We start from the raw sequence: 24,553 nt of genomic DNA on the forward strand, positions 1-24,553 counted from the left end.
GTTCTGACAAAACTATTTCAGGCTGAAAGAACTATCGTTTTATGGATAAGTAAATTATTTTAGACTTGTCTATATCCAAAATCTTTCAATTTTAAGATATTAGATAAATTTAAGACCAGCTAACTAAATTGAGGAGATGAGCTCATACAAAAAAAATTGAAACCATACCTTACACATTTAATAAAATGCATACCAAACAGCATAAAAGGTATTAAAAAAACAAACACAGTATAATCTGTTATTCTAGTTGTACCAAAAAACTAAAACATTAAAGCCACAACTATCAACGCAAAAAATGTAAATAACTTTATTTATAATCTGTTTTCAAGTTAAGTTGACACAAACTGAAGGAGATGTGACCATGTGGTAGTAAGAGGTAGGAGAGATACAGAAATGGTAGCCAAGTTGCATTTTGCCAGTATGACTATCTGTAGCCTCAAATGGTGTTATGGTGATTTCTTCAGAAGTTGCAGATTTAATTCTGTCTCAGGACAAATGAGTCTACTTTATACTCGTTACAAAACCAAAACTGCAACTGAAACAATTTCTACGCTGAGTATTACATTAGATGTTTCTCTGATCAGACATACTTAGAATATATTTCCATGCAAGCAGGTTACAGGAGTTTACAATTTGAATGCAAAACACTTTCTTTTCTAACCATTATCACACTTAAATGTTGATGGAACGGTAATGATACAAAACCAGTTAGGTGATAAATACATATTTGTTCAGTTAAATGATGAACTGTAACTGACCTTAAATTAAAGTAGTATTTACTGGGATTGGGGTTTACCACTTGATCAAGCAGAATGAAAAATTTTAGTGCAAAACAAAAGTGCAGTTATCACACAGGAAAAGATTCCTTCCTCACCCTGTGATTGAGTTGTATTGCATGACTTTGTGAAACAATTTAACCTATTAAAGGCAAAATAGATTTTAGCATAAATGATCCCCTCTGTTCCTGGCTTCAATGGAAAAGTACGCCATGACAGCTCCTGTTATTGGTTACGCTGTCTTTCTTTTTACTGGGGCTACAAAGCCCTTTTTGTTAATATACAAGAAACAAAGAATGTTTACAAGTTAAGTATTATGCTAATTGCAGCACATTCCAAAAGGGTCAGCTAATGCCATCATTGCAATGAATGTTCTGGTTACATATGATCTGTACTGACATAACACCTAAACATAGCAATATTTTAGTATGCAAAATTACATCAAAATCATCTTTAAGAGAAAATTTCAAACAACTAACCAATGCTTCAACTCCATTTTACCTTGGGGATTGTTACCCCATAAATACAGTAAGCTATAGGGCTGCACATGTGAACAACGACAAAGAAAAATGTATGTTTATGGAAGAGAATACAACCTCTACAGCAGATTTTGTGTATCATCATACAATTATCATTGTAGTTCTTATGGAGTTCTCAAGAGGTTCTTGACACTCGTGCTGTTTTGAATTAGAAAGAAAACTGACTACATGAAGCTTGCTGTCAAAGTAAGCATAAACTGAGTATGAGATACCTTGATGTGCTGTCCAGTCCATTCTGAATTTACTAGTTACCCCTCATCAAAGCTAGTAGGGCCCACTTTGGTTGAGAGTATTAAAGAAAAATAAGAGGAACGATGAAGATTTATGCAAAGAGATAGGGTGCTAGGAGCAACGCTTCTCTCTTCATACAACACACTACTTCAAGCAATATCTGTAGAGTAGCTTTAACCTACTTTGCACCTCCACTGACCCTTCTTGTAAATGGGAACCTGGCCTCTTAACTGTGACTGAATTGAAGTCACAAGTTAGATTCAAAATCTGAACTACCTCTGATAAAAGATCATGTTAAGAATAAATTTCTTTGTCATCAGATAAGTTTTTATTTGGAAGTGTATTTAATGAGAAGCTTAAAGATCTCTACAGCCTCAAAAAAGCAGCTACAGCAACACATACAGAAATTCAAAAAAGAAAGCATCTCAATGCTATATGTAGGCAAGCCCTGCTGAAACTATGAATGTCTTGAAGTTGCTGTTTTAAGCTTTACATCTTTATTCAAAAGATGATACGAGTTTCCTGGGTTTTGTGTGTTCACCAGTTCTGTTCATGTTTCCTTAGACTCAGCTGCATTTTTTCCTCACTTCATAGCTGAAGGCTCATACAATAGATGCACAACTAGCATTTGAAGTCTTAGACTTAGTCCCAATCTTTTATTTGCCTCTACCTGAGGTGGTTTTTTTTATTATTATTTTTATTTTTAACCACAACAATGAATCAGATACAATGTATAAAGTCTAGGAGTTCCTGTGTATTTCTCCCTTTGGGAATCTCTGTTTTACTCATCCACATGCTGTCTCCAATGTGACTGGCCAGCAGAGGTCACTTTGTCTTAGGAATCAAAGCAGGCTCCTCAAATCAATTTTGATATGCAAAAAAATAAATAATTGTGAGTATTGAGAACTTCCCTGGAGACAAAACAAACATACCTTGTAGCAGAAAGGAATGTGAACACCAGGCAGAATTAAAAAGAAAAGGTAATATAACAAATATACAGAAAAACAGTGGTCTCTTTCAGAATAAGATGTGCTAAGCAAAAAAAAAAAAAAAAAAAAAAGATGAGATAGAAATATCAAAGATGGGAAAAATCTTTAGCTTGACTGCACACCCATTGCTTAAAGGAGATGCATACAATGAAACTGAAAAAAGTCCTTAATTGTTCAGGCCAGTGATTTATCATACACGAACAAAAAGAGAATCCTGCTAAGGCAGCTATTTTGGGATAAGTTTTCAGTACTAGTTATTTATACAGTCATTGAATCAGTGTTAGCTTATTATAGTTATGACTGTTAAGCTTATATTAAATCCTGCATACATACAGAATGTAATGCAGTTTGACATCCCCATGAAAATAGTGCCACACTGCTGACCTCCAGGGCGACCACGATGATTTGAGAATATACATGGCAGTAGAGGTGCCTGAACCTTCTTAACGCGATTTCCTTTCCCTAGCCAAGTAGCATTTTGGTATCTGTGGTATCTACTCAGGATTTCCATCCTTTCCTGCCACAATTTGTGGTACTCCTTCATTCGCAATCATTTCCCTCCCTTCTGCCAAGCGGAGTTGAAGAGTATTACATGGTACCAACGATGGCCCCTCCACAGATACAAGCAGACTTCAGACATGAGATTTAAGTACACTATATATTCCAACACTGATTTATGCTCATTATAGAAGGGCACATCAGATGTACATCAGAAGGGCTGATGCATCTATTTTTTCAATAGCATATTTGACAGGGAGTTACAGCTGTAACAATTTTCACCATCAGAGTAACATGCCTTTTGCACTAGGATTTTAGAATTAAGTTGTTACACAAAGTCAGCCCACTCCAAAACTCCTTGACACTCAACACCTCTGGAGATCAATCTAATGCACATACTGAAAATGACTTGTACATAGGGATTTTAACAGACCACTGAATGTATTTAGTGTATTAATTTTCAGAGGATTAAGTATACATAAATGATATGTTCCAAGTTATGTGCAATAGATCTGTTTAACAGATTTATTATTGTTTGCAAACACACACGAAGAATTTTCTGTCTTCTATTCAAGCAGAAGAGTTAACAATGGTGCTTTTGCCACTAACTATGGTATGCATTTTGAGGTTATATACCATTCCAATTCACATGCCTTCTTTAAGTCAGGAATGCTCCTCAGTACTGCCACTGAAGGATCGGCTCCGGACGTGATTTCTCAGTTGCTCTATAAGCTCTGGATTCTGCTGCTGTATCTGCTGTGCAAACTGCTGCCCCCTGTGTTGAACAATTGTAAATAAAATCACCAAGTGAAAAAAAAAGACGAGCAGCTTTTGTAACAAACCAAGACACCCGAATGTAACTGAAAGCTTCACTATATGAAAGTTGAGACTAAAGACACCTTGATTAAGCCTACCCACCGAGTTAGTTGTAGTATTATGACTATCTACTTAAAGTCTCTCCAAACAGAATCTTAATTCTTTCAGACTACTGCATCTACTTGGTAATATGGAAAATATTACTCGCTAAACTAAAATTTGGCAACAAATCTATTCCAGTGATTTACTCCCTTCTCTTTGAGAGGATGCACTCCAGTAGTTAAAGGTAACTACTCTTCTAGTTGAAGTGCAAATTTATGCTAGTTTTTCTAGAAACACGGGATGTGGCTAGCAACTTGTATTTATGAGCCATAGGTCATTAATAGAAAGCATGCATACAGTTACACTGAAGTACACCTGAAGTGTGCTGATTCTTCCAGATGCATCATTGTTATCTTATTATACAAGATCTGGGTCCTGGCTCTTGTAAAACACATTCCTATTATATTCACCTCCCTGAAGCCCTGTTAGTCTAAATGGAGGAATGCCAGAGCACTGTCAGTCAAGAGAAAACTTTAGAACTTGTTGCAACCTGCACTGAGTAGACTCATAGAACACAATTTGAAAGCATGTGTATAAGCAACTAAAGGTTTCAAGTAGAACTTTTACTACGTGGCATTTGAAAAATGCACAGTGCATGAGAGCTAAAAAGTGAAACCAAGCACATGGTCACTCCAATTGATGGAAATGTATAATGCAAACAAACAAGATGGAAAGTAAGCCTTTAAGATCTGTTTTAATAATAATCAGGCATACAATGAGTAAAGGCCACAGTTTAACTGGTCTGACGCTATCCCTCTTAAATAGATCATGTGCAATAATGTTTCCACAAATGTAACAGTAAACTGAGTGATTGGTAGTACTTACGCATGGATCAGGCTGGACAAATCCGACAGGCCACCAACACCTGCGGCAGGGCCACCGATGGCATTTGACATCATCCCCGACATCCTGGAACAGTTAGCACAGTGTTGGCATTGGGGTATGCAGGAACCTTTACAGTAAGCAATAAACTGTAGTTCTTTGTTGAATTGCTGGGAGAAACTAAGCTGTAAGAAGAAGAAACTGCAGTAGTTCTATTTACAGTAAGCAAAAATAGGATTACATTTTCAGGAATTCAGTACCATCTACCTTTTCTCTTTTAATTCGAAGCCCTGAAGACATTTGTTTTAATGGTACTTCATTTTAATACTTACAGTTGTTGAACTTGGGGATTCTGCATTAAGCTTGCTGCCTAGAATAGATAATATATAGCTGAAATTATAACATTAACTTCTTAGGTATCAGTGAAGGAATTCTACAATTTATTACAAAATCAAGCTAAGTTTATGTCTACAGAGATGAATGGTCCCAAGCAAAAATAATCATTGCAGGGAAAAGTGTTTAACATATTGAAAAAAAAAACAAACAACAAATTTTCATTGGACATGCAAAATATGACAACAAGACAAATATAAAACCCTGTACTCTAAAGCTAAAAAAGATTAACATAAGATTTCTAGGTACGAAGGTTTTCAGTAGGGCTTTTTAGACAATGGTCTGAGTTTTGTTGATTCCCAACTGGATAAATCAGTTTTCCAACTATTATTACTAGAGACAATAAGCTGTTGAGACTACAGAGACTAACCAGATTGTGGACTTACTTTGTACTACGGTTTTGCCATAACATGTATCTTCTTTGATAACTTGCCTATCTTCTTATTTCATAGTAAGCATAAGGTCATTCATATCTCTGATTCATAAGGTACCTCAAAAATTCTGTTGTGTTTACTGTAGTGTAAGAGTGTATAGGGACAGACACTACAGAATAAGCCAGGTGATGGTTTAAAGTCAGTAGTGTAATTCCTACAGAAGTCAGTGGCTGTAAAAAACAACAGTTGTATCTGCTCATTCACTATCTTATTAAATGTAGTACAAAAACCAGACATGCATAATATCAGTTGGCTAATAAATCTCCATGCAGCTTCTCGAAAGTCATCTGTTTTCTCTAGTCTACATTTGGATAAAAAAATGCCAACTAAAGATCAACTCTGAGGGAAGTACAGGATTTTTTCTCTCTCCCACCAGTAACAGCTTTGATGTGGCTCAAAAAAAGGCCAGAAATGGCTTTCTCAAGGTCAGTAACTTTTTTTTCCTTAAAAAGAACAACAAAACAACAACCACCACCAGCAAAAAAACACCCCCACCTCCCATCACAACCACCACAGGAAAAGTTTGTTAATTAATTCCTGTCTGGATGCCCTGTGTTCTATTCACTTAATCTGGCATCTTCTGGAAATGATACAAACAATCATTTCATCATAGTTAGCTCCACATTAAAGAGTACATCTTCGACTCTAAACAGATGCAGACTGTCTGAGTAAGTCATGTGGCCAGCGAAGCTGTACAGAGTCCCAGTGTTATTTCATCACTAATGCCATTGGAGAGTTCACCTCTTCCTTTGCTTACCATCTCCATACCACAGTATCAGCTGCATTGATCTGTTTTCCATGTGGGAGCACTGGTTAAAATGTCCTACCCTAGAGAAGCTACCAGAAGGGTAGTAAAGTTTTAACTGGAATCTCAAAAGAAATAAATATGTTTTGCATTTTTTCCCTTCAAGTTGTGTTCTTTGAAGTTAATTCATACAAATTGGCCCGGACTACCGCGCATGGAGAAAACTATTGAGGGACAAAATCACAATTTGCCAGCACACTAGAAGTAAATGAAAGCATTATGTGTTAATTACATTCACTATTTTTGCATTTCTTGAAGTATTAAACACTTTTCAAATTTTCATTTGAAAAGGTAAGAACAAAAACGTGTTCTGGATAGTTCTCTCCAGGAAGTTAGTTAAGCATTTGGTAGACTGCATCTGAAACAACAGCTATTCATTTAAGAAGTGATTTCTATGTATTCACTGTTAATTATTATGTGGTGAATAGAAAAGATATTTCCACCATACTGTTGACAAGTGTTTTGCTGTTCATTCCATCTGTAAAAACAGCATAGCTATCTACACATATCATTGTTCGTAAGTAGGACAGAATCAGTTGGAAATGAGACAGGCATCAGAGGAGATTCATCCTTCACTTCTCGGTTTGACTGTAAAATCCCTTTGAAAATAAATTCAGTATAGCACAACTATTGCCCATTATAATAAACATTAAAATCCCTTGTGTTTAGAGTTGTTCTTAAGGATTCAGTCTTAAAAGCAACATAAAGCTTGAAATATACTCACCATACTAATGAAGGCAGGATTATTTATCAAGCTTGCCATGTCAAAACTCAGTCCAGTTCCAGTCTAAAAACAAGTAAAAATTGAAAGTAAGTTTACCTCCAAAGTCCCAGTTAAAACAATTGTTAATAAATAGATGCAGAGCTAACTTACAGGACTGGACATGTCTCTTAGTTTCTGTTCTGCTATTTTCAAATTTGACTTGTAAGAGTCATTTTCTGGATCAAGATCCAGTGCTTTTTGGTAACTGGTAATTGCTTCTTCAAACTTATTCACTGAGGTCAGAGCCAACCTAATGTGAAATAAAGAAATCCTGGGTAGAACATACATGACTATCAAAAGATAATGATAGATTTTTCTGCTCCAAGTAAAACAGCATCTCACAACTAACTCTTCTCTTAAGCACAAAGTTAAAAGAAGTTTTGCTGTAGTGCCGCTACTGCTTAGAGTAAGCCTTTATTGTAGTAGAACAGATGATCCCTCAGGAACTCATTCTGCATCTATATGTATGCAAGTTTCATTAAAGAACTCTTTGGCATTATCAAGTGATTTAGTCTCTGTTTTAGAGCACAAGTTAGATCCAACATGAGCTCAGAAATTCCTTTAAATGTTTCTTCCATTTCTTTTGATCCAATAGATTATTCAGAAGGTAAGTAGGATGGAGATACTCTTAACGTAAATTGTGCAGTTTCAAGAAACCAAACAGTAGAACCACAAGTTTCAGTCTAACAGCTTTTTGCACTGGATTAGTTGCAAGGTTCTCTTGGATCTTCTGCTTCACCGCTTGACAAATGGGTTACACAGGACAGTAGCAATATCTTTAAGAAACCCACGTGTCAGAGTAGCCTACTTAATCTTTTGAAAAAGATTCAGGAGAGCACAGCATGGATTATCTACTATTTCTGAAACAATGTTTGTTTTCAAATTTGATTAGTTCCTACATTTAAAGCATTATCTTACTTTGAGCTATGCCAGAAGTCCATCTGGTTGCAGTTTCAGTTCTGCCTTCTGCTATATATTCAATTTATTCTGATCTCAAAGCTAACCCATTTTTTTCTACATTTTGTGAAAGATCTGTGTAACCTACATTCAACTTCTATTTAGTACTCCAGTTTCCCTTTAGTATGTGCTGAGATAGATACACAGACTGTGTTGATAATAAGCCTGTGCTAAAACCCACTAACAGAACTTAGTCCTTTATGTCAGACAAGAGAGCTCAGTGTTAGGACACATTGGTCACAGTCATTACTCTCAGTGATAACGAACTCAGTAGCAGTACAAAAATCCAGGGTTTTCCAATAAAACTTCTGGAGGAACCCATGCAATACTAATGTCTTCTCCCTTAGCACAGTTGCAATGCAGCATTCTCCCTTTTGGCCCATTAATTTGTCGAAATAGTTTCTGACCAGAGGAGAAATGCAATCAGGTATTTCTGTGACGCAACTGTGTTTATTTATGGGGAAAGTATGCTAAATTCCACTTCCTGGAACACACAACTCAGAAGAGCAGGCAAGTTTATCTGCTCGCAATTTCAGATCCACCTCCTACCCAGAAGAGTGCTCTCTCAGTCATGCTGGAAGCACGTCTTTAACTGTCTACACTGCTCCCATCTCTGCATATTTCTGTGGCACTTCTGTTCCTTTCTGCAACATGTACAGAGCTTCCATCAAATCCTCAGAAAAGCTGATGTATGTGCCTTTCTAATGCAGTCAGAAATCCTAGCTTTCTCATAAGGAATTCTTTTTGAGATGGTTTCTGCACTTTTTTTCCAGTTATTACTAAACAAGCACTGTTTTCTGACTCAGCCTGTGACAAATACATTATTCTTTCAAGCTGCTGAGTTAAGCAACAACCTGTAGGTAAGAATATATCCTCTATTTAAGCAGTCAGACAAAAAAGGAGAAGCTTGGGAATGCCTGAGAATGATCCCACTTACACTGTTTATCAAAGGGTACACTGCTCTTACATCCAAAATTCTAAAATAACCTCCCATTTCCAATTAAATCAACCTGTGGTTTCCCTCTACCTCACTGAAATCTGGGGATTTTGGGTTCTGCTATATACAGAAACAATATAAAGACAGTTATATAGGACAAAAATTCAAAAGTCCTTAAAATTTCAAAGTGAATTAGCTATGCACTAGATGATCTTAAAGGCTACATTTGTAGTATTAAAATAAACTCTGTCTGGGGAGGTTTTCAAATGACAGAATTCCATCATTTTTGATCTTAAATAAATGGCCCCTGGCACAGTCTTTTCCCAGGCCAGTTAGCCCAAACAATTTTAGGGCATGGTTCAGAAGTTAACACCGGCCAAGGCAATTTAGCAATAGGCAGTTTGGATGTGGTCACTCCATACTGCAAACAAGATTTTAATAATATAGACACAGGCTATTTTGTGCCAGCTGACCCCAAAGAACAATCCCAAGCATTTTTTTTGATTTACTAGTATAGATAAAACCACAAAAGCCAAAAGCATGCATTCAGCCTACACCTTCATAATACGCTTGATTATTGACTATGCAAAGCTACACATCTCAGAAGAGTGTCCCTTGACTAAAGCAGGCATCTCATTTGGGAGAACATTTTTGACATTTTTAGATATAGCACTTCATCAGACCCTCTGCCTAAAGGGACAATCTTCCTAACCACTCAGACAGGACTGAGAAAAAATGCTAACAGGACAGAGCTTAGTCTTGCCCAAATATCCGCCTCTTCACAGTCACTGTACAGAAAAATCAAGCCTCAACTGCTAGCACTGAAGGCCCGGTACCTTTAAGGATGCTGTTTTCTAACAGCATCATTAGCAGATTCTCTTTTCTAACAGCATAATTTTTATAACTCATAATTAGGTAGGAGATTAAAAAGAAAAACACATCATGACTTCCTAAACTAAATTTACAAAGTTGATAAACTGAAATTAAAAAAAAAAAGAAAATCTAACTGACAAAGTCTGATATGACAATGTTGAGATCAATCACAGATACAAAACTTAAAGCCGACAGCATGATAGGGTCATCTTTAGAAAATTGCTACACTTTCACGACAAGAATGTCAGTTAAGCAAAACAACATGGCTCCACTTATTTCAGAAAATGTATGGTGATTTACATGTGGGCCTTCAGCATTTACTCAGATTTCTATTGGCTTACCCCATTCTCCCATATGCTTTGCTGTACTTCGGGTCTATTGCTATGGCTCTCTCACAGTCCTTTATTGCTTCACTGTATTTGTTGAGTTTACTTTGAGCAGCAGCCCTAGGAGGAAACGTAGAGGGGAAAAGAGGGAGTTTAGTCAAAAAACAGTAAGAGCAAGAATAAAAAAGCTTAGGTATCCGCATGTCAGTTACTGACTTTAGACATGTTTTGTCTTACTGACATTCACTAGTTAGGCAATGCCTCAAGTTTCCTTAATCAAGCAGGTCAAGCAAATGTTCTGAATTAGGTCCATGCATAGGTGCATTGCTAGACTCGGCTTTGGAGAGCAAAGACTCACCTTTCAGGACACAAAGGAGAAATTATTGTAAAACTATTTTATATCTAGTATATGACTATGCACAGAACACATCACAAAACCTATTGCATGAAGTGAAACTCTGAATTAGTAGTTGATATTAAATCGTTATTTAAACAGAAATACTCTATACAATTGCACTTTTCCAATAAGGACTACACTTTTATTGCATTTTGAAGGAATACTGTGATTTTTCTCTGTTCTTTTTTTTTTTTTTTTCTCCCCTTAAAGCAGTTAAGTCTGTGCTTCAGAAAGCACAGAATTGCCTTTCAGTATGACCCATTCCATTTGCTCTCTGAATCTGACTTCAGGATAACGATCACAAGGAAAATAACAGCTTCACACTAATTTTGAACTGAAGTGATATTTCTTTTACATACGTAACTGTATCTCAGCAAAACTCATGCTTGCAAATAAATTGGGATGACACTTCTTAATCTCTGAATTATTAAATTAAAATTGTACCTCCACACCAGAGAAATACTGAATGCTGTGGTTATTTATACAATAAGGTTAAAGACTTGTCCCAAACTAAAAAGGCAATTGTAATAACTAATATTCAAAGTTTTCCCAGTTTGAAAAGTCCCAAAATACTCTAATTAGTTCTTCTTTGACTAAAAAGCTATAGAAGAAATAATAATATTTCCATTGCATGAAGCACTATTTTTTTTTAATAGGAATGCTAGATGCTACAACCATCACTGTATTCAATCCCTTCTCCTGTGATAACCTCAGATTGGATGTTTTATCTGACTTTGATTAAAATCTTTTCTGAATGAACTACTTATAGCTTTTAAATATTTAGGCTATGTAACAGTGGTCTAGCTCCTGTAGATGCCAGTAAGGTTTGTAGGTAAGAATTGGGGACAATGCTTAGTTTCTCATGTGTTTGAACAGAAAGTGTTCTTTCCATGTTTAAAAAAATTGTGCGGTCAGTTACAACTTCAATGGCACCTAACCTCCCTCTTTATCCCCCTGCTGTGAGTAAAAAGCAATGCTGTTAAAGGTGGTAGTTCTTCATGGATTCCAAGCTAGCTCAAATAAGATAAGGCCTATCTTTATTCAGACACTGCATCCCTCTGGAAACTCCAAAGAACTGCCTGTCTTCTTTTAAGTAACTTTATACAGTACTGGGCTCATTGACGTCAAGATTCATTTTGGTGCTCACAAATGTAGTCTGTGATGATGTATAGCACAGAAAACAGTGAAGTATTTTCACTCTTTTGACAATTATAGATTTGGTGCCAAAGCTCATTCTACTGAGAAATCTTTCAGTTATTTGGGAGGCTTTTGAATCAGGTTTTATATTTGATACCTAAAATCACTTACGCAATCATTCTTAAAGATGTAAAACAATATTACTATGCTGTGCATTCCCTTTCTCTTTATGCCTGCCACAAAACACTGAGTCATATACTTGCATTTATCACAAACTAAACTCTGGAGTAATGGAAGCACAGCCCCCAGAAAGGAAAAATCTATAGAGTACACTGCCACAAGGCCAGGTTGACTGCACTCAAGTTAATAAGTCCTTCTGGACAGATGCACTGAAGAGTGAAGAGCAAAGGAGCTCTAGAGGCATGGCAGCTTCAGCAGGGCTTGTAGATTACACTGCTTTTGTTCTTATGTTGATCCTCAGGGCAGTATACTGAAAGTGCATGCTGCTGCTAGAATAACATGCCCTTCCAAAATTCATCTGGTCCAATGTCAATGCTACACTGAAGAAATAATTATACAATGAAACTACGACAACACAGTCTTGTTATTTTTCCAACAGGTTGTGCATAAAAATTCTGAGTACTTATACAATCTTTCAAATCTCCTAAATGCTGTAACACATTAACACTATTTTTTCCAAGGGAAGGCAATACTATAGGAGACAGAGATAGCAGCTGAATCACTAGACCATTGAAATAAAAAAAAAAAAAAAAAAAAAGGCTCCTACTACTCTCAATGGACTGAGAACCACAGCCTACATAGTGATTTAATATATTAATATGTTAATTTAATATGTTAACCTCTGCCTCACATGTAATTCACATTAAATAGCCCCACACTATTTTGATCTACTTCATATTTTATCTTTAAAATAATGTTTATTAAGTTTGAGAATAAAAAGTGTGTATTATTCCGCTTTTACCTGTTGCAGTAATAGACTGCATTGCTTGGATCCAGTTCTATAGCCCTAGTGTAACAATCCACTGCTGCAACAAAGTTTTCTTCTTTCATATGATTGTTACCTGAAATAAATTATTAGAAGCTCATAAGCAGTTAAAAGATACATCATTATGTATGAAAAAAAAAGTAGAGAAACTACATTATTCTAAATAAGGCAGTTCTGATGGCACTTTGGCACTTTTGCGAGACACATTCTTTTAAATACAACTGGCATGGAATAAAGCAAATAGAAATATCTACTATGTCTGTAAAATTCATTATGCACATGGTAGTCCACCACATATGCCTTCCTCTTCTCTTTTTTTCCTATTTTTTTTTCCTATTTTTTTTTCCTATTCAACACTTTCCAGATAGTTTCTGCTGTTAAGTAAAGATCCCTTTGTTGAGAAGTATAACTGTAATTGCAGTTCTATTCTAATACAAATTCATCAGTTTTAACTAACTTTCCAAGCCTCATAGTCCAATAGGCAGTATGTTAATTCCCTTCTGGTCTCACATCTACCAAAAACCTCCCTATAACTACTCACTTAATATGGGAGATAAAAGCAAAAACCAAGCACACAGACCCCACTTGTGTGATGTTGTCACATAGTTCAAAAGATAATGAAAAGCATATATAGCACAGGCAATCCAAAGTGATTCAGAAGTGAAATTTCTTACCATCAAAGCTCTGATCTTCTATGCAATAATAAAGTTTCATATCTGATATTTTTAAGTCTACTACAGTGAAAAGGCAGAATAAAGTAACTTCTCTACACAAAGAAAATGTTGGAGTTAAGTTCTTTCAAAACTACAGATACCTTCCATATTTCTTCCACCCTGAGACAAGGCATTCCTGGTGGTTTCTTACTTTGTTTCTCTACTTCTTTGTTACTATAAAAAGTCCTAGTTCAGAGTGCCTGAGTCTGAGGTTGTTCCAGCTGCCACTGCTATAGATTCTTGGCTTGCTAGATCCTGCAGAACCTGTCTAGGTTTCTCAGCAACATCAAGAAGTTGTCAGGAAACAACAGACTTTCACTGATTTCATTGTATTTTGGTATAATATTTAAACCCTCTCCGAGACTAAGCAAGAGAAGGGGCAGGTCAACAGGTTACTACAGCTGTAACTTTCTACAGTTATAACTGCACAGGCAAATGCTAGAATGTTTCAGTCAGAAAGAAAGAAAGATTGTGGAGCAAGCAGTTTTAGGTGACAATAGTAACTGAAAACAATTATACTTGCATTTATTTGTGACTACAAAACAATTAATAAACAAAATCAGATATATGTAACCAAGTATCATCAATATATTACAAAATCACCTATTTTAACAGTGATACACTAGACTATAATTACAGTCAGCAATCACTGCCAGTGAGAAGGCAAACTCAAACTGTAATTTCATGTATAGAATCACAGAATTTCTAGGTTGGAAGAGACCTCAAGATCATCGAGTCCAACCTCTGACCTAACACTAACAGTCCCCACTAAACCATATCCCTAAGCTCTACATCTAAACGTCTTTCAAAGACCTCCAGGGATGGTGACTCAACCACTTCCCTAGGCAGCCCATTCCAATAATAATGCCTAACAACCCTCTCAGTAAAGAAGTTCTTCATAATACACAATCTAAACTCCCCTGGCGCAACTTAAGCCCATTCCCCCTCGTCCTGTCACCACGCACGTGGGAGAACAGACCAACCCCCACCTCGCTACAGCCTCCATTAAGGTACCTAAAAAGAGCGATAAGGTCGCCCCTGAGCCTCCTTTTCTCCAGGCTGAACAAGCCCAGCTCCCTCAGCCGCTCCTTGTATACTTCCAAAATACACACGGATTATAACTGCATCTGCCTCATTTTTACAGGCCCACCATCTACGCATCTTTCCTTTAATTTAGAGATCTACACACGAAATCCTACTGGCAGTTCAGACTCACAAGGTAGCTGCACTCCACAAGATTGTAGCAGTTAATGTTTCTCTAAAACAAAACTGCTATTGATGATCATCAAAGCTGGAATTTCTGATACTGCTCTGAAACAAAAGTGACTCGAGATACAGGGCTATGTTGGAGCTCGTTTCAATGGGTACCAATATTGCTCTCTCTGCAGCTCAAAATTGGCTAAAGGAAAACAGAAGAACAGATAGACCTGTTTCTGCTCAGATTAAGCAATTCCATACAAAAGAAAATGCAACAGTATTAACTTATTTTAATGCTGGCCAAAAAAAAAAAAAAAGGTTATACTTTTGAGTGCATATCCTTTTATAATGGAAGTACTACCATTATAATTTATTTACCAAGCAGCTCTGTTTAGGATTAAGCCACAAACCTGCATATAATCTGTACTCTCCATTGCTTACATTAAGCAAAATATCAAGTGGTATACAAGGGCAGAAAAGTAAATTCAAGTATTTGCTAGTCTGGAGGGTATATCACTCAGGTTTCATAATGACCAAGAAAGAAAATTAAGCAATCTGATTTCATTTCATCCTTCATTAGTCAATTTCTAGAGGGCAAGTTTGAGGGTGGAGGAGGTACAGGCTGGTGGCTGAAAAGGTGTGTAAAGTTATTCCATAAGTAAGGACATACAGACAGAAACCACAAAATGATAGAATTACAATATTGTAGAAGATAAGGCTCAAATGGATTTCAACAAATTGATGTAATTTATTTCACTAAGCTCAGACAGACAAGTACTCAAAACTGACAAACCTGATACCAGTGATAGATAAACTTGTGTGAAAACGAAAAGGACTAATATGAGAGAGCAACATTTAAAAATAGGATATGATGTTTTAAATTTATTATGGGAGTTAACCAAAAGCACTATGAGCAGTCCCAAATTGCTTATTAGTCCTTCTGACTGCCAACACTTTCAAGTGCCCTTTATCAAAGTTTAGACCCCTTCATTTTTTTCAGTAGAAATATGAATTGCTTTAGTATCACTACACTAAGACTAACACACAGGACACATTCATTTTGTTTTCTTAGTCCATTTCACAAAGCCCTGAGGACTAACAGATTAGAAGATGGAAGACATTAATTTAGAGCATGAATTGCTGTAATATCCACACCTAGAAAGGACTGGATATCGCTAAAGTCCTATAACCACAGCAAGCCCTACAGGTATTTTCATAGACTCTGAATGGCCCAAATTACTTACAAAATAACAGTCCCTTACAAAATAACAATCACCAGTGGAAGAAGTGTGAAGTTTTTCTATGAGTTGTGTTGCCCAGTCCAGCTGCTTTACTATCACTATCCATTATAACCAAAAAAATCTTATTCAGAGCACACGATGCTTATTTCTATGTTAATTTACAAACCTTCATCCTTCAGTTGGTCTGCCTTTTCAATATTCTCTGGTAAGGAATCTGAGAGAGGCAGCATGTCGTTCTGTATGTAAACAAAACAATACTTTTTCATTAAAATACAAGCCATAATTATAGGCTGGACAACATTCCATCAACAAGCAACAAGATCTCCTATTTTGCAGAGTACAAAACCTAAAACATCACTAAAACTCTTAGAAGAGAAAGATAGCTTGCTTTCTACTACCAAAGAAACCTCATGGCTCATAACACATTTTAAGGAAGCCAAGAAGAAGATAGTTGATAAGTCTCTACAATCCCTGGTGGTTTCTGTGCCTCCTGTACTAGAAACTCAGAGATAACACATATTACTAGCATGGATTTTAAAAAACTTAGCATTTTAAGGTTAGCACTTAGGGATATGTTTTTAAAACTGAACAACTAAATTATTTCCAGAAGGGAATGAGAAGCATCATAGAACAGTCGATGAGCTCAATCGATTAACTGAGGGATAATAACCTTTAAGTGAGAACTATACAATCCACTGTTCAGTAACATCCTACATTGAATTGTCCTTGTCTACTTCAAATTAATTCCTCCCACTGCCCCTAAAGATTCTCGTTCTGCCAGCTTTTATGGAAATTTCACTCTTTTCCCATTTTCCTTAAGTTTTCACATTTTTTGACCTACATAGTACTGCAAGGTTGTGTATACAATACGAAGTTTTATCACATACTGGCAGAGTAAGTCTAGAATTTAAATTAAATTCTTACCTTGTGGAAAGAATTTCTGAACATCTCTATCAAATGCTGTGGAGGGGCAAGATGAGTATCTTCTGGGTTAATCTTAAACACAGTCTCCAGACACTGAATTGCAACTTACAAGAGGAAAAAAAAAAATCAGGTCACCAGTTTCTCAAAAGAAGTTTAATTTCTTTAAATTATTTATAAAGCTGTGATTCACTTCTTTATTCAGCTAGTAAGAGCAGCAATTTGAAAGACATTGTAAAATAAAGAGGCTACCCAATCTGCAGAGAACTGGCTATAAGCCATACAAAATCTTACGTAGTTCTAACGTTATTCTTAAAACAATTTATAATTTTAATTTCAATTCTCTCAATCATTTGATATATTTTTAAACGTACAAATATTTAACAAAAGCATAACTCAAAACACGTGTCACATGACCCATGCCAAAACACAGCCAAACTGCCTAAAGTTTGTGTGACACAACAGAAGAAAATGGCTTATCTTTAATTACAGAATAAATGTGGGATACTTGTTAGTTTTATCTTTTCTGAAGTAAAATATATTCATTTGAAGACATTGTCTATTAATAAAATGCTTCATTAATCACTACTCTTCATCCTGTAAGAAAATCTCTCTACATCATCCTTTCACACATTCTGTTGTGTAAGGATTAAATGGCTCTCCCAGTCCTGCAATAATCTACATATGCTCACATGAAGCAATTCTGAAAAAGAAGTAACCAAGTGCCAGAATGAAGTTTCAAATGTCGTCACGTTTCCAGACAAAAGAAGATGAATGGCAATTAGTAATATATAGCTTTGTCTATACATTATTCTATCTCAAATTGTATTGATACTTTCCCTATCATCTTGAGAATGCAGTAGAACGCTTCCATTAAGGTATACATGTATCATCTAGATGTTTTAGACTGAAAACTGAGGAGGAGCAAAGAATCCTCATAAAGTGTAGCTTTTAGCAGAAAAAAGTATTTTTATGTCTTATTTTATAGATATCACATTTTTAACCTGAACTAGAGATAACTGAGGACAGCTGAATTCAAACTAAGTATCAGTAAAAACTGAATCTTAGAATCTATAATTAATTTCACTCCTATGTTAATGTAATAAATGTAATGCCAATAAGAATTCAAATTATAAGGGACCCCAACGCTGACCTCCAATTAAAATTAAAATCACTGAAAGCTAACAACAGTAAGGCCAGTTTGAGGAGCCTGTTTTCTACACCATAGCTGGGCAAAACAGAAAAAAGTAAACTTGTAAAATGAGTAGTTAAACTTTGAACAAGTATTTTTTTAAAACTCTCACAACATACAATAGAAATCATTCAGAAAAAAAATTTAGTACCACAAAATTAAAGTTCATAATATGTAACAGTAATTGAATACATAGTGAAATACAAATACAACTTGCTCCTGTAACCTATAAATGTTAAAAATACATCAGTTTGCCCCATTCTAAATTCCTCAATAGAAGTGGTGAAGGATTTGGGTTAAACTCCTTTACCTCCTGCTATGTAGAAAAACTTATAGTAAAGTGAGCGCTGATCATGCCAAATTCTGGATGATATATTAGCAGTACTCCTTGTTGGGTCTATCATAAAATCAGTGGAACTGCATGTCTAGTTTTTTGTTATATGACCTAATAGGAAGCTAATGCTCAAAATATACCTACCCTTTTTCCCTCAAATTTATTCTGAAGACATTCCCTTTCCTGAATCCTTCACCTGATTTGTAGTTTTATGTCAATTTGAAGTACAATCTTTACCTTTCTAAGGCATTGTCTGTAACAGTAACTCTTTATCTGACATGAGATTTTTTGCAAAGTGCAGTAGTACAAATCATGCTTAAACAAAAGAATCCAGAATATATTTTCATTATCAGGAAGTATTTCCATTAAATAAATAACCAGTTTTACAGTGAAGTCTTTAGTTCTCTTTTAACTGAAAAATGGAAGTATAATCCTTATATCTCAAAAGTACAATTAAAATAAGAGGTCTTATGGGATGAATCCATAGGTTAGAATGACAAACACATCTTAACACGTAAGACAACAATAGAAACCTGTGTAAAAATACATTGCCAAAGCTGAAACTTTTCCAAATCAGACGATATATTAAGTTGTGAAAAGATCAATAACTACCCTGTTTTAAGATACTATGGTAAAAACCTGGCCCAGTAAAGTCAAAGGGGTGAAGATATGTTTTTGTCAGAAATGTATCTCACTTAAGTGAGGCACTGTTAGCTGCCACAGGCTCAAAGTCATCAGAAAGTTGTGACTTACAGCACCATGTGAGCTATTCACCGATGAGGCCAAAGTTATCTGTTCTCCCTGTTACCTCCACCATCACATACACTTCCAGAGACGTAGGCAGTTGCTGCAGCTCATACAGATCACCTTGCAAACCAGTGCAGATCCCTACCTCCCCAATGAACAGCTCAAAGAACATCTGGGGCTCACAAAAAAAACCTACTATGTTACAACAGGAGCATGTGGACTGTGCTGGAGCCCAGCTCAGCATCCCCAGTGCCACACAGCTCCAGGATCTTTTGCTGTCCATGCTCAAGCTGCAAACAACATCGAGGCGTCACAGCAGACTTGCAAGCTGTTGATCACTGAATAATGAATATTAACTGGGCTGCTGAGGTATCCTGGTTTTGGCTGGAACTGAGTTAATTTTTTTCAGAGAAGCTCACACCTGCTGTGTTTTGGACTTTTGATGAAAATCAGTGTGTTAACACCGTTACGTTTTAGCTGTTGCAGAGCAGTGCTTGCACAGAGCCCAGGACGTTTCAGCTCCTCGTGTTGCCCTGCCAGTGAGGAGTTGGGAGGGGACACAGCCAGGACAGCTGGCCTTATGGGGCCAGAGGGATGTCTCATAACATATGGGGTCATGCTCAGCGATAACAGCTGGAATAAAGAAGGAGGAAGGGGAGAACATTTGGAGTGATGCTGTTTGTCTTCCCAATAAATCATTATGCATGACAAGCCCTGCTTTCCTGGACGTGGCTTAACACCTGCCTGCTGATGGGAAGTACTGAATGGATTTCATGTTTTGCTTTACTCATGTGTGTAGCTTTTGCTTTACCTAGTAAGCTGTCTGCATCTCAACCCCTGAGTTCTCACACTTTACCTTTCTGATTCTCTTCCCCATCCCACCTGGGGAGAGTGAGCTATGTGGTGCTCAGCTGCCTGCCAGGGCTAAGTCATGACATGAGGCCCCTTTAGTGCTCAGTGTCAGCTTGCTTCATCTTACACATACCTGTCCCCCAACTCTAGTGTTACATGCATACCTCAACTTAAGGGGTACATGCCAGTTTCGAGAACTCTGCCTTTGAGGACTCACTGCAGTACAATCATCTCCAAAGTCAGGAGAAAAAAAAAAAACAGCCTTGTGCACTTCGTAGAGAGTTTCTGCTTTAGTCCCACAGAAACAGGTGCTACAGACAGGAAAAACTTGTAGATACTGCAAGGAAAGGGAAGAAACTGCTATTTAAATACACTGTCTCAGGTATAACTTGGAGGAAGTCAAGTTGCCAGTTCATACAATAGGGTTGAGTGTTAGAACAGAGACCTGTATCACTTCTCTGGATCCTGGATTGCAAAAGAGTGTATTTCTCCAGTCTATCTTACAATTACTCTGATTTCTCAGATTAAGTCGTTTTTATTCATTATGTAAGCATAAAATTCCTAGAGGAAAATTACCGTATCATTGACATAATTTTGTAATATAAACATGCAGAATGCAAGAGTTTGAATACATGCTAGACTTATACTTTGATAAGGTCTCAATTTTATTTGTAATGTTTTATCTTTTTGTTGTTTTGCGGGGAATGGGAACTACTTAAATTACTTCTTGGCATAGATACTTATACTGTGTTTTATCTTTTCACTAAGATACATAAGGTATCAATGAAAAACATTAGTCACATTCTTTCATCCCTTATGTCTTCACCTGGCATTAACCAATTCAATGCGTAAGACTCAGTACTGCTATTCCACAAGCAATAAAGATATTTTGCTCAACTAAAGTGACTCATTTATTCAGTATGCCTGCCCCGATCCTCTAACACATAGCATATGGTATCAAACTTCTGGCAGGGTACAGCTCTAAAATTAGGATTTCATATCTGTATTAAAATGGTAAGTTTCATATCAGCATTTAAGCACAAGTGAGGTTTTATAATATTTTTGTTCAGGAAACAGAATCTGAAAATTGTTGATTCCTTCAAATAAACATTGGCTAAGGCTGCTCTACAACAGGTAATCAGGTAAACCTTCACAGGCATAACCCAATGCTTATCAGCATTATTATAAAAATGAAAGGAAAATTTGTTGTCTCCCATCATATGAAATACTTTCATGAAATACTTTCATCATTGCTTTCTTTCACCAGCTGAATAGAAATTTATTATCAGAGTACCATCATAACCTGATACTGGTTAAATTCATAGATGACTATCATTTTTCAAATGTGCAGACCCTATCTGTGGAATATCCTTTGAATAGCATGCTACAAATGTCCATTTCTTGCTTCCATTGGTAAATAATTAACTACACTGTAAAAGCAATAGGCAGCGGAAGGAAGAACATTCCAGGTTTCCCTTTTAAAGCTTATGCCTCTTAGACTCAACTCTGTAAATTTCAGGAAACTCAACGATTGACTCCCTGGATGTTGTTTATTGCCCTGGTAGTTCTAGCCTTCCTCTTTATACCTCCAGTTCATCCTCCCATTGAGTCACACAGCCAAAGACTACTTAGAGCAATGCACAGGTCTTTTAAATAGATGCTATGAAAAGCTTATTGCAGAATTAAGAATCTTTTTGTTCTTCTCTTGCTTAATTCCACATTGTGATAATGCCTCCCATGAACTAGAGAAAAGGAATGAGAACAACATAATGCCTCCCAGGAATTAGAGAAAACAAATGAGAACAATGTGAAGGAGGAAAACACATCAAACATTAGTGAATGTCTCAAACACAAAAATGTCCATCTTCCTGTGGCCACGTCTTCTGTTACAAGAAGTCATATACTAAACTGAAAATATATACTACTGCGTGCTCTTTAGAATTACTGTTTATGTAGAAAAGCAATGCAAAGCATTTATTTTATTTTCCCCATTCTTAGGATCTTTTAGATTTCCCTCATAAACTACCCAGAATTCTTCTATGTATAAAACAGGAGTTCTTCCCCATATGCCAAAACCAATATATGGTTATTTACATCACACACACAAAATGCAGGAGGAAAATAAACATAAAAGTAAAGTGAAAATGAATCAGTTGGCAAAAAGTTGCAGGATACATATATAAATCATTCCCATGTCTTGCATTATGGCTTTGTCTAACTTGACGTGGTTCAAAGTATTAAATAACTGTCACTTAAAATTCCTGTAATTTCACAACTTTAGAGCACTTTTAAAATGAGAAATGTTTTAAAATTAGTTATCTTAGAAATACTAAGATCATCGTTTATTCTCATATAATATGTTGTGTCAGTTTCAGTGAAGTCACCTCAGTTACTTTCTATACACAATAGAAATACATTTGGCAATATACACCAAATAATGTAACATAAGCATGCATAGTACCTACCCATGTATTACTATCTTCATCACTTACCTTCCAGGCTTTCTTGTTCATCTGGAGTGAAAGTATCTATCTGACTCTGCTCTCTCAAGAAATGGATGACAGCATAAACCAAGCGCTTCACTGATGACATTTTGAAATTGTTGAATTTCTCCTGTGTCTTAGGAAGAATAGGATCTCCTATTTCTGGAAATAAAATATATATAAAAAAAAAAAAAAAAAGGAAGAAAAGCTTTATAATATGGCAGGACGTATGCCTTGGGCCCAGTCGTTAATTCCTGGAGCATTCCAGCCTCAGTCAGAAACGCACCCAAAACATGAAAAATCATCCTTCACGAGACAGCCGAATAAAGCAGTGCCTTGAGACGAGCCATTGAATTGTAAGCGTTATAGGGAATCCTACAATCCTCTAGTCTACGAGCAAAAGAGGACAGATTTCCTTGGGCTCCTTCCTGACGGAGAGGTCACCGAGGATAAACCCAGCAACTTATTTTCCCGAAGGATGCAGTTTGGGTTTTATTCCCAAGACACACACACCTGGAAGCGGGGTCACACGCCTAACTCATATAATCCCTTAACCCTCCACGCCGACAGGGAGATGCAGTGACGTAAAGGTGCAGCGCACGCTTCCACACGCGCCCTTCTGTTTCCCGACCTCGCTGCACGCTCGGTGGTCCCTGACACGGGTGGCTCCGTCCCACTGTCGGAGTTATGTAACCTGGGGGAGAACCTCGTCTCCTCCAACTTTCCCGGTTATTATTTTTCCACAGACCCCTCCGGGGCCAGGCGGACATCACCTCCCCCCTTGATCTGCTGGGGGGGGGGGGTGAAGGAGGCTCCGGGGGGGGGGGGGGGGCTCAAACGCAGGCTGGGCACAACAGGGCCGAGACCACGGGGGCTCACCCCACACCTCCCCACTCACACTCAGCCTCACGCTCAGGTTCACACTCACGCCCCTTCCCTGCCACGGCAGGGCCGGCTGCAGGCGGCTCCCACCGAGGAAATACCGACCCAACACCAGCCCCCCCGGGTCCCCCGGCTCTCCCCGCATCCCCCCGGACCCCTCGGGACCCCTCGGGACCCCCCGGACCGAGCCCCCGCCGCCGCCCCCCGCACCCCTCGGTCCCTCCAGGCGCCGCCTCAGAGAGGGGCTCGGGGGGGGAGGCGCGGCGCGGCTGCACGGCGGGGGGGGGCATGGCGCTTACCGAGCCGGGCAGAGCTGTGCCGAACCGAGCCGGGCAGGGCAGAGCCGAGCCGGGCTGAGCAGAACCGAGCCGGGCAGAGCTGAACCGGGCTGAGCCGAACCGGGCTGTGCCGCTGTCAGCGCCGCCGCTGGGCGGGGAGGAGAAAGGCGGCGGCGGAAGCGGATGCTCGGGGCGGCCGTGGCGGTGCCCGCGGCCGGCGGTGACAGCGGTGACAGCGGGAGCGCAGCCGGCCCTTCCTCCTCCTCCTCCTTCTCTCTCCTCCTCCTCCTTCTTCCTCCTCCTCCTTCTCCTCCTCCTCCTCCTCCTGCGGCCCCGCCCCCCATGCTGGCCCTGTGCGCGGCTCGCAGGTAGGCGCCCAGGGGCTGGGGGGGAGGCTCGTGGGGCACCGCCTCAAAATGGGGGGCGCCCAGCCCTGCCCTGTCCCCTCGGGGCAGGGATCTGGGGAGCAGCATGAGGCTCATCGGGGGCTGCGGGGGACGAGGGGCGAGGGGGCTGCGGCAGGGGGGAGCCCCCCGGGCTGCGCTGCCTTTGTTCGGGGGGAGCCGGGGCGGGCAGGAGCCGCAGCCCCCCCCTCCCGGATCGCCCCTCTGCTGCCAGGTTCAGTGCACAAAGACTTTATTTCCCCAACGCACATTTGCATCTTTATATATATATATATATATAAATAAATATATATGTATATATGTATATATATTTGTTACAGGCGTTTTCGCTGTTCTCCATGTTTTGCGCTGGCTGCCCATATATCTCCTGCAGGTCTTTCAGACAAAAAGAAAGACGTGGAGTGCTTGAAGCACTGAAGTTATTCCTTTAGGGGAAGAATTAAAAGATCAGTCTTTCCAATTTGCATGTGGAAACTAAAGACCCCTCCCTCCTAAATGCCAAGAAAGC

At 38.2% G+C, this 24,553-nt stretch overlaps 2 protein-coding genes across 2 annotated transcripts in view; one reads left to right on the forward strand and one right to left on the reverse strand.

The window, feature by feature from the left end:
- Positions 1-3,397: 3,397 nt before the first annotated feature.
- SGTB (small glutamine rich tetratricopeptide repeat co-chaperone beta) lies at positions 3,398-23,675 on the reverse strand. The gene is made up of 11 exons (XM_084304679.1): positions 23,663-23,675; positions 22,491-22,643; positions 16,877-16,980; positions 16,119-16,188; positions 12,778-12,877; positions 10,277-10,381; positions 7,280-7,418; positions 7,130-7,192; positions 5,106-5,143; positions 4,777-4,860; positions 3,398-3,808 (listed from the first exon to the last, which is right to left on the reverse strand). The coding sequence occupies exons 2-11, from the start codon at positions 22,588-22,590 to the stop codon at positions 3,697-3,699; spliced, it is 915 nt and encodes a 304-aa protein (XP_084160805.1). The 5' UTR covers positions 22,591-22,643; positions 23,663-23,675; the 3' UTR covers positions 3,398-3,696.
- A 205-nt stretch (positions 23,676-23,880) lies between these two features.
- Positions 23,881-24,553, forward strand: part of NLN (neurolysin) — a 35,556-nt gene continuing 34,883 nt past the window's right edge. The window contains exon 1 of the mRNA XM_084304832.1: positions 23,881-24,009. Within this exon, the coding sequence (XP_084160958.1) occupies positions 23,984-24,009 (26 nt within the window). The 5' untranslated portion in view covers positions 23,881-23,983. The remainder of the gene's footprint in view (positions 24,010-24,553) is intronic.

The sequence above is a fragment of the Netta rufina genome (assembly GCF_964035555.1).
Source record: "Netta rufina genome assembly, chromosome: Z".
Taxonomy (NCBI): Eukaryota; Metazoa; Chordata; class Aves; order Anseriformes; family Anatidae; genus Netta; species Netta rufina.

Coding starts and splice junctions, on each gene's coding strand:
- SGTB (XM_084304679.1), bottom strand. CDS start 22,590: ATGTCATCAGTGAAGCGCTTGGTTTATGCTGTCATCCATTTCTTGAGA. Junction 7,193..7,279: donor TAAGAGACATGTCCAGTCCT/GTAAGTTAGCTC, acceptor ACTTGTTTTTAG/ACTGGAACTGGACTGAGTTT. Junction 5,144..7,129: donor ATCCTGCCTTCATTAGTATG/GTGAGTATATTT, acceptor TATCTATTCTAG/GCAGCAAGCTTAATGCAGAA.